This window comes from Phocoena sinus, chromosome 16, assembly GCF_008692025.1.
Source record: "Phocoena sinus isolate mPhoSin1 chromosome 16, mPhoSin1.pri, whole genome shotgun sequence".
In the NCBI taxonomy this organism is placed as follows: Eukaryota; Metazoa; Chordata; class Mammalia; order Artiodactyla; family Phocoenidae; genus Phocoena; species Phocoena sinus.
Window position 1 is genome coordinate 73,184,311 of NC_045778.1, and position 9,433 is coordinate 73,193,743.

The 9,433-nt window shown below is 52.9% G+C and overlaps 1 protein-coding gene and 1 long non-coding RNA gene across 2 annotated transcripts; one reads left to right on the forward strand and one right to left on the reverse strand.

The window, feature by feature from the left end:
* Positions 1–507: 507 nt before the first annotated feature.
* LOC116741736 lies at positions 508–7,247 on the reverse strand. Its single transcript, XR_004346257.1, has 3 exons — positions 6,887–7,247; positions 5,994–6,127; positions 508–4,827 (listed from the first exon to the last, which is right to left on the reverse strand). It is a non-coding gene; the product is annotated as an uncharacterized LOC116741736 (long non-coding RNA).
* A 359-nt stretch (positions 7,248–7,606) lies between these two features.
* NANOS1 (nanos C2HC-type zinc finger 1) lies at positions 7,607–9,433 on the forward strand. The gene has a single exon (XM_032608717.1). It carries the CDS (start codon positions 7,756–7,758, stop codon positions 8,629–8,631), a length of 876 nt encoding a protein of 291 aa, XP_032464608.1. The 5' UTR covers positions 7,607–7,755; the 3' UTR covers positions 8,632–9,433.

A 9,433-nucleotide genomic window follows, 5' to 3' on the forward strand; every position in this document is an offset into this window, starting at 1 on the left:
AGAGATATGTGTTCACCTGCCAGACACAGGGAGGAGGGCAGGGAGTTTGACACCATCCCTTAAATAAACCATGGTGCATCTTTAGAGCAGCTAAAAAGAATGAGGTAAAAAAAAAAAAAAAAAAGAATGAGGTGGTGCTATATATACTGAACTAGAAAGCTCCTAAGACGTATTAAATGAAAAAAGCAAATTGCAGGGCTTCCCTGGTGGTGCAGTGGTTAAGAATCCGCCTGCCAGTGCAGGGGACATGGGTTCGAGCCCTAGTCCGGGAAGATCCCACATGCCACAGAGCAACTAAGCCCGTGCGCCACAGCTACTGAGCCTGCGCTCTAGAGCCCGCGAGCCACAACTACTGAAGCCCACACGCCTAGAGCCCATGCTCCGCAACAAAGGAAGCGACCACAATAAGAATCTCGTGCACGGCAATGAAGAGTAGCCCCCGCTAGCCGCAACTAGAGAAAGCCCGTGCGCAGCAACAAAGACCCAACACAGCCAAAAATAAATAAATAAATTTATATTAAAAAAAGCAAATTGCAGAAAAATACATAGGATCTCAGATACACTAAATTTAAAAGATGCACACGCTGTTGTTGTTTGGTATTTTTGTTGTACTTGGCTGTTTGTTTGTTTTAACCACAAATTAAATAACATCATCGCCATCATTATTATGTTTTAGAGTACCCCACACATATACTGCTTCCTTCGCCCACCATCCCTTCTTGCAACTCAGACCCTAGGCAATTACCTTCCATCTGCCTGAGGGACACACATACACTGCGTAGGGCTTCCTCACCCTACAGGGTCAGGTCCCAAATGGCAAAGGAAACCTCAATTCACCAGCCCAGCTGACCTCTGGATATTCAAAGGTCTAGGGACCCATGACACATGGGTCCCCTGTGTGTTGGTTGGATGCCCCTTGCCAAGGGGTCCCACAGTCCTCTGTACTCTTCCTGTGGGAAGCAGAATAATGGCCCCAAAAGATGCCCACATCCTAATTCCCGGACCCGGAAGACTATGTTACTTTCCATGGCAGAAAGGAATTAAGGTTCCAGGTGGAATTAGGATTGCTAATTAGAGAGCATTAAAATAGGGAGAGTACCCTGGATTATCCAGGTGGGCCCAATGTGATCACGAGCATTCTGAAAAGTAGAAGAGGGAAGCAGAAGAGAAACTCCTTTGAAGAAGGAAGGGGGCCACAGCCAAAGGAATGCAGGCGGGCTCGAGAAACTGGAAAAGGCAAGAAAACAGATTCTCCCCTAGAGCCTCTGGAAAAGAACACAGTCCTGCTGACACCTTGATTTTAGCCCAGTGAGACCCAGTTCAGGCTTCTGACCTCCGGAACGGTAAGATAAGTTTGTCCTGTTTTGAGCCACTATGTTGGTGATGATTTGTTGCAGCAGCAAAAGGAAACTAAGATGTCTCCCACCAAAGTATCATCATCTGTTTGCTTGTCTGTCCACCCCCATCAGAGTATAAGCTCCATGAGCTCAGAAGTAGGCACGTCTTATTCACACTCAGCCCAAAGCCCTGATGGTGAACAAATAAACCTGAGAGCTGGAAAGGGCCAAGAAATCACTTAGGCCACCTAATTATTTTACATGAGAGAAAACTGAGGCCCAGAGAAGGGCAATGACTTGCTTAAGCCTACTCCATCTGTACCAGCCTGGGCCACCACCCTGCCTTCTGGTGCCTAAGCCATAGAAGCCCCAGCACAGGCACAACTGCCAACTGACCATCATGGACAGGCACTGTCAGGGCACAAGAAACCCTAGGGAACTCGCGACAGCTGGGAAAGTCAGGTAAGACCGAGAGAAGATGTCTAAAATGACTTGAGCGATCTTAAAAGTGTTAATCCCAGTGGAGCCCCTGGTCCACCAGTAACTACTAGGGCAGAACTGTGCCCAGCACCCACCTGACCAGCTCAATTAGAAAGACACTTTCACTTGAAGCTTCAGAAAGACCCGTGGGCATGTAGGTAATGGCAAACTGAAGGCCTGCTTTCAAGAATCTTATTTCACAGCAGAAACTAACACAACATTGTAAGGCAATTATACGCCAATAAAGATGTTAAGAAAAAAAAAAAAATCTTAGCATTTCACTCTTCTGGCCAGAGTCAAAGCTTTGGGCAAATTAGGAAAAGGTACTTCTTCCACAAGACATCTTTTTCCATCTGTCAGAATGTTGTCATAATATACCATTCCATTAGAAAAAGACACTTTACTCCCGATTTGCCAGAAAACTATCAGAGATTCGCTCATACATGTATTACCACGTCTAGGAAGTAAGTACAAGGCACCCCCTTAGATGCAAAGCCCTTGCACAGTGCACAACCTGCAGAACCATACACAGCAGCCCTGCTAGGCAGTCTGGTCTCATCCCCTTCACTGACCTCATCTTCCTCCACCTCAGCCCTCAGGCCCACTGGAAAACAACCTTGACCTCATAGTTTACCGTTTCATGTCTAACTCCTCCACTAGGGGCCCCAGCTTTTACTCCCTTCCTCTTGCAGACAGCAGGGGTTGAGGATGAGCCTGAGAGTCCCAGTCAGAAAGGTGAGGACGTAGGGAGACAGGAAGTAGTGAATTCTAACTGAATGTCTATGGGCCAGGAGCTGGCTGAGGAAATATGGTAGCTCCCAGCACAGGCCTTGGAGAAAGCCCACCCACCACCTACCGGGGAGATGTTGAGTACACTTTTTTAGCCTCCGAAAACCTCATTTTCCTTTCTGTGAAAAGGGTATGATTGTAGCACTGACGGAAGGATTTAAGAAACTATGAGCTCATGCTGGTGCCTGTAAAGGCTCTGGACGTGCGAGCTGTTATTTCTATTATTATCAGCCCCATCAGCCCCTTCGGGCTGTCAGCTTCCAGGCATATCTTGCTTTAAACAAAATTGGGATGATACGTATGTCTGAAAGCAAACCACATGGCTAGAAGGAGGGAGGGTGTGTTACAAAGAGAAACGATTACTCGTTATACCAAAGTACCCATTAGATAAATAGATAGAAAAGTCCACACCGCTTCTGAGTGGAATTGCTTTTCTCTGGGAACAATCTCTGACATGCTGGATGGGCCCACTTTGGCCCCAGGCGGCTCCTTATACCGTCTCCTCCTGCCCCCACTGCCTGTGCTCCTAGCCGTCCTCCCCCAGGCGAGCCCCAGAAGCCCCATGGCCAGAGGATGACCGGCTGCATCCAAGTAGGGACAGCCCAGCTTTGGAGAGGGACACAGGTTTAACTGTGAGCTCTGCAGCCTCCCCTCACGGATAACACGAGGACAATCACAGCATCTGCCGCGTGCAGCAGTCGTGTAAGTGGTACCAAGACGATGCTATAAAGCACCTGGTCTGATGGTCGTGGTGTTACCATTACTAATATCAGCTGGGAGACTTCAGCGCAAGGCAGGGTGGGTAAGAGAAGAGCCACCACAAAGCCCCTGTTCTCAGTTCTCTGGATTTTCTTCCTGCCCCCGTTTATGCACACACACAATTCTGACATGGTTGTCACCTCCATCTGGCCAGAATGTTGTATCCCACCTTTTTGATAGAATTCCCAAATGCATATTTTTCATGTTACTACGTCTCCATTAGAGTGAATTCAGCTGCAAGTAAAAGAATACCTGACTTGTAGTGGCTGAAACAACAAAGATGTTTAATTATCTTGTGTAACAAATCACAAGACTTCAACAGAAATGTCACCAAGGCTTCATTTTTTTTTTTTTTTTAATATAGCTTTTCCAGGCAGCCATCACCAGTGTGCCAGCTTTTTCTCCCTTAAGACTTTTGTCACCTCTGGGCTGCCTCAGCTCCACAACCTGTCAGTGACCAGAAGAAGGTGAGGTTCCTGATCTTTTTTTTTTTTCTTTTCTTTTTAAAGAAGGGAGCAAACTCCCTCTCAGAGCCCACCTAACAGACATCCCCTTATATTTCAGGGACCGGACCTGGGTCACCAGCCCTCTCCTAGTAAAATCAGGGAAAATAGGCTGTTTCTGCTGGCTCACACCCATCACAGCTCATCCACACAGGGCGAGGGAGACTGTTCCAGTACAAAAATTAAGAAAGCAAGAAGGAGGAAGTGGCTGTCACTTTACACGATTAGCCCCCTCGCTGATCGAGGAAGGAGCTGGAGCCCAGAGTAAAGTCCCATGTCCAAGGCTACAGGCGACTTTGCAGAAGGACCAAGATAAAAACCCAACCCCTGGCCCAGCAAGCTCCCGCCACTTCACCACGTGGCTTCTCAACCCACTATAGCCGCCTCTAAGCCCCAAAGGGCAGAAGCCCCGTCCCCGGGACCCTCTGAGCTCGGCCAGAGGCATGACATACACAAAGTCGACACCGTTACAGAAGTGAGCCCCTGATATACCCAGGCCCCAGGGCGGGGGGAGCCAAAGCACTTCCTGTGCCTCGCGAGAGCTTGGCAGGCGGGTCAGCGGGAACCCAGAGCCTGACAAACAGCATCTCTGTAGCTGCCTGGACACCCGCCAAGCTGCCTCATTCCCTAGGGCTGACCTCATGTTTCTGAAGAGCCTCAAGACGCCTGAGGTCTGTGTGTTGCCTCTCATGGTTCAGTTCTGCTGCCAGCAAAGGAAATGGCCCAGGATGGCGGCTGGGGGCCACGTGGAGAGGTGGAAACTCAGAGCCCAAGCGTCCCTCCCCACCCCTGCCCTGCCCGACTTGTGCCACACAGGCCCCCTTCCAGAAGAAACTGAGCGATGCTGTCTAACCTCTGAGATGAGGCCCGTCCTGATCTGTCTTCCTGCCTCCATCAATCTGAAGGTATCCCTCGAAGACACTGTCACACTCTGACTCCTTCTGTTTCATTCCAGACTTCTGGAAAGGGAACAAAAAGGCAGTCAGACTTCATCTATCAGAGCATCTAAGAACATCTCAGAAGTCAGTTCCACTGCCTTAAAGGGAGCTGGAGAGCTCATCTGAGGCCTGTGCTTGGTGACAAAAGTAACTCCTGATTTACCCTAGAGCTGGACCAGGCAGCCACTCCAGGCTTTCTGCGGTCACTGATGGTGTACTGAGGCCCAGGGTGTCACCCGCCAAAAAAAAAAAGCCTTTATGAACTTGGCCTCCACTTCCAGACATTCTTTCAGGGCAAAACACCTACTGTGGGCAAGGCCAACAGCAGACAAGGTGAGCAGCCTAGGGAAAGAGCACGGAGCCAGGCCCCAGGACACATGAGCATCCTTTCACTTCTCTCCAGGGCATCTATCTGACAATCACCAAAACCCACCCACCCATTCATGTTCACTTAAAAGTGTTTATTCCCCTTGCAAAACCACAAGGGCTAAAAAGTCATGTGAGGGAGGAAAGAAGGCCTCGCTTATTTGCCATCCTCTCTTTGGCCTGACCAAGGGGGACTGAGCCCAGCAGCTGGCGGTTTTAAACTTTCCTTGCAGAAGTTTTTCTCGGAATGGTAGCTCCAGTCTTCAGAACTTGAAAAGCCTGCATACCTTAAAAGTATGCAGGCTGCAGGAATTTTCCATTTATAGAATAATATCCTTCATACCACTCTGGGGGCCAGCGTTCTCGTGGTAAGAGCTCGGAGTTCAGTGTCAGCAAACCCGCCACACTTCTGCAGGAGCCCCACGCCATCTGGGCCCTTTTATTTATTTTTGGTGGGAGACGGGAGGAAATAAAGGAATAGCTTTTTAACTTGAGTGCCAACACAAACTTGGAAAAGGAACTGGGTTGGCAAGTACAGAATATCACTGCCTGGTTGGGGACTTAACTGTTAGGGAGTAGTAGGTGAGGAAGAGACTGAAAAACATTTCTTCCACCCCACATGCAGACAGGTGGCCAGAACAGGCAACACGTTACCGCCTCAAGGCCTTCCCCATGCCTGCTACATGGCCTCTGGATTGCTCCCGAGGGCAGGGGCCCACGCCAAAGGCACAAGGGCCCATCTCACTTCTCTTCTTCCAGTTTTCCCTGTGTGCTACACTAGATTTCTGCTGATGCATGCACAGACTCAAAGTCTGAAATACCTCCAGGTTCCATGATAGAGTGGGAAGGCCACCATGCCAGTCATGAAGAGGCCTGAGTCCTTGTTCTGGCTGTGACAAATTCACCGCGTGACCTTAAAGGAGCCCTTCTCTTCTCTGGGTTTCATTTTCTTCACCTGTAAAGTAAGATCGGAGTGAATAATTCCAAAGATCCCTTCCACTGCTAACATTCTGACTCACTCATTCATTCTAATGTTAACCTGTGCCAGCGCTAGGTTCTGGACATCCCCTCCTGGGCTATTCTAAACCTGCTGGGCACAGCCAGACCCATCAGCATAGCCTAATGACCGCTCATGACGGCTGCAACACCAGCCTCCCAGTCCTTGTTTCAATAGCCACAGCTCCTCCAGAGAGAGGAAGGAAAACCCTGCCCTGCCCCATGAAGCCAACTCTGCCTGCCAGCTCAGCCACCAGAGGAGGTGTTTTCCCACAGTACCCTACAAGAATCCTCCCAGTAGCTAATACCTTTCCTACTTTCCATCTTTTTAAAAAATGTATTGCCGCTTCTCCTGGGAAGGACATAACAACCTTGCGGCCACCTAATCAAGTCTTGATTTATTTTCCAAGTTTTTAGAAAAAAATTTTATTCATTTCAAAGTATTCAACTGTGACGCTGAATACGCTGTTATTCAAATTGCACATACACCTAAGATTTTAATACAGCCCCCCGCCCCGGGGTTGGGGGTGGGGCAGGGAGCGTGGGGAGATACACAGGCACCCACACACACACACACCAATCACTGTCCTAAGGCCGGAAGATTATCTGGCCCAGCCCGCATCCCCACCTGTCACCAGCTAATGGCCACCTAGTCTCGGAACACCTGTTGGGAGGTGCGTCGTGCTGTGGAAAAGTCCTGCGTCCTTCCACTACTTACTAGGCAAGAACCAAAACCTCTCTGAACCTCTCTGAGGTTTGTGCGAGGATTTCACCCAGTTGAAAGCTCTCCAAAACGCTGTGCAAACGGAAGTTACTTGATTGCTGGGCTGCTCTGACTTAAAAACTGCATCCTTAGGTCGCGCCAAGTCTCGCCTCCCCACGTCTTTTCTTGCCGATGCTGGTGAGAAGGAGAGAGGAGAGATAGGGGTTTCTCAGAAGGCAGAAGGCTAGCCCAGGGCACTAAAGGCTGGGAGGTGGGTCTCACCACCAGGCCGAGGGAGATCCAGGCCTGGTCATCGGTTCCAAACCCAGAGAACAAGGCTCAGGCTCAGGCGGGCCCCAGCGGCCGCCCCTCCCGTACTCCTCTCCCCTACTTTCCCCTCCCCTACCAGCTGCGCGGTAGGGCACGCCCCCTCCCCCGATTCACCAATCAGAGTCCGGAGCGGCGCCCGTGGCGCAGGGGGCTCAGGTCGGCAGCCAATTAGCGCAGCGGCCCGAGGCGGTGCCTCGCCCGCCCAATCCCAGAATGAAAGCCGCCCCGCAGCTGGCGAGGCTGGCGCAGCGCGTGGGGCGCGGGAGCCGCGCGGGCCGGAGCAGAGGGCGCTCACTGCCTGCCTGCCCGCCCGCCCCCCCGCGCGTCCGCCTCCGCTCCGCCTCGGTCCGGGGCACGGGCGAGGTGGCCGGGGCGGGGTAGGGCAGGGGGCAGGGTCGTAGGCGACGAAGCCGGGGGCGGGGAGGAGCGGGGCGCAATAAAAGGCGGCGAAGCGGCCCCACCCCGAGGCAGGCCGGCGGGCAGGTTCGGCGCGTCCCTTCCGTCCGGCCCGCGCCGGCGGCGGGGAGGCGGCGCGGGCGGCCCGTAGCCCACCCATGGAGGCTTTTCCCTGGGCGCCCCGCTCGCCCCGCCGCGGCCGTGCACCCCCGCCCATGGCGCTCGTGCCTAGCACCCGCTACGTGAGCTCCCAGCGCCCAGTGCACCCGCAACCCTTCAGCTCGTGGAATGACTACCTGGGGCTCGCCACGCTCATCACCAAGGCGGTGGACGGCGAGCCGCGCTTCGGCTGCGCCCGCGGCGGGGACGGCGGCGGCGAGGGTTCCCCGCCCTCCTCTTCTTCCTCGTCGTGCTGCTCACCCCACGCTGGGGCCGGGCCCAGGACACTGGGGCCCGCGCTGGGGCCACCCGACTACGACGAGGACGACGACGACGACGACAGCGACGAGCCGGGCTCCCGGGGCCGCTACCTGGGGGGCGCGCTGGAGCTGCGCACGCTAGAGCTGTGCGCGGACCCCGCCGAGGCCGGGCTGCTGGAGGAGCGTTTTGCCGAGCTGAGCCCGTTCGCTGGTCGCGCCGCCGCCGTGCTGCTGGGCTGCGCCCCCGCCGCTGCTGCCACCGCCGAAGTGGCGCCGCGCGAGGAGCGGGCCGCGGCGTGGGCGGCTGAGCCCAGGCTGCACGCCGCCTCCGGGGCGGCCGCCGCCCGGCTGCTCAAGCCCGAGCTGCAGGTGTGTGTGTTCTGCCGGAACAACAAGGAGGCGGTGGCGCTCTACACCACCCACATCCTGAAGGGACCCGACGGGCGAGTGCTGTGCCCCGTGCTGCGCCGCTACACGTGCCCCCTGTGCGGCGCCAGTGGTGACAACGCACACACCATCAAGTACTGTCCGCTCTCCAAAGTGCCACCGCCGCCCGCCACCCGCCCGCCGCCGCGCAGCGCCAGGGACGGCCTGTCCGGCAAGAAGCTGCGTTGAGGACCCGGGCTCCGGTCTGCTGCTGCCACCTGACGCCACCAGCGTCGCCGCCTGCCCACTCTCGTATTTGGTCTGCACACTCTCTCTCCCTTGCTGCTGGGGAGCATGGAGCTCAGCAGTTGGCTCAACTTGGGATGTCGTCTTGGTTTTCTCAAAGGAAGCCGACGGTACTGAGTACTTTGCTGTCGAAGAGCGGTTGAGAGTAGACGCTAAAGTCTTGATTTATCTCTGGTTTGTGCACATCCAGACGGTGAAGGCTGGGTATTCCGCTAACTGAAATGTGGCAACTTAGAGGCGCTGTTTATTTATACGTCGACCTATTTTAGATGCGCATCAGTATGAAATTGTCTCAGTCTAATCTTGGATGTTTAATTTTATGAATGGAGGCACTTTATTAGGTCTAGAGTATTTTTTTAAAAGCCTCTTAAGTGAACTTAACTGGCGATTTTATGGAATGTCAGCAAAATGACTTTTATTGTTTGAAACAAGTAATATTTCTGTTGTCCTTAATCAGTTATTATAATTCCAGGCGAAGCAAGCCCCCCTGCCTGGTAGCATCATTAAGTGAAGGCTTAGTAAACTTTCCAGTATTAGTTTGGGTGGGTGTTCCCTCCTTGTGGCTTGTTTCTGTCCTAGCTGGATGTAGCAGGTAGAATACAGCTCCTTATCCTTTTATGTACCACATCTTTTATTACTGAACGAGCAACTAGTGTTTCCCACCTTTAAAAGTCGTGCCAAGTTATAATGTTGTGTACACACTTGAAAATGGTGCTGTTTAAAGACTTGTGCATTTACACAGTAA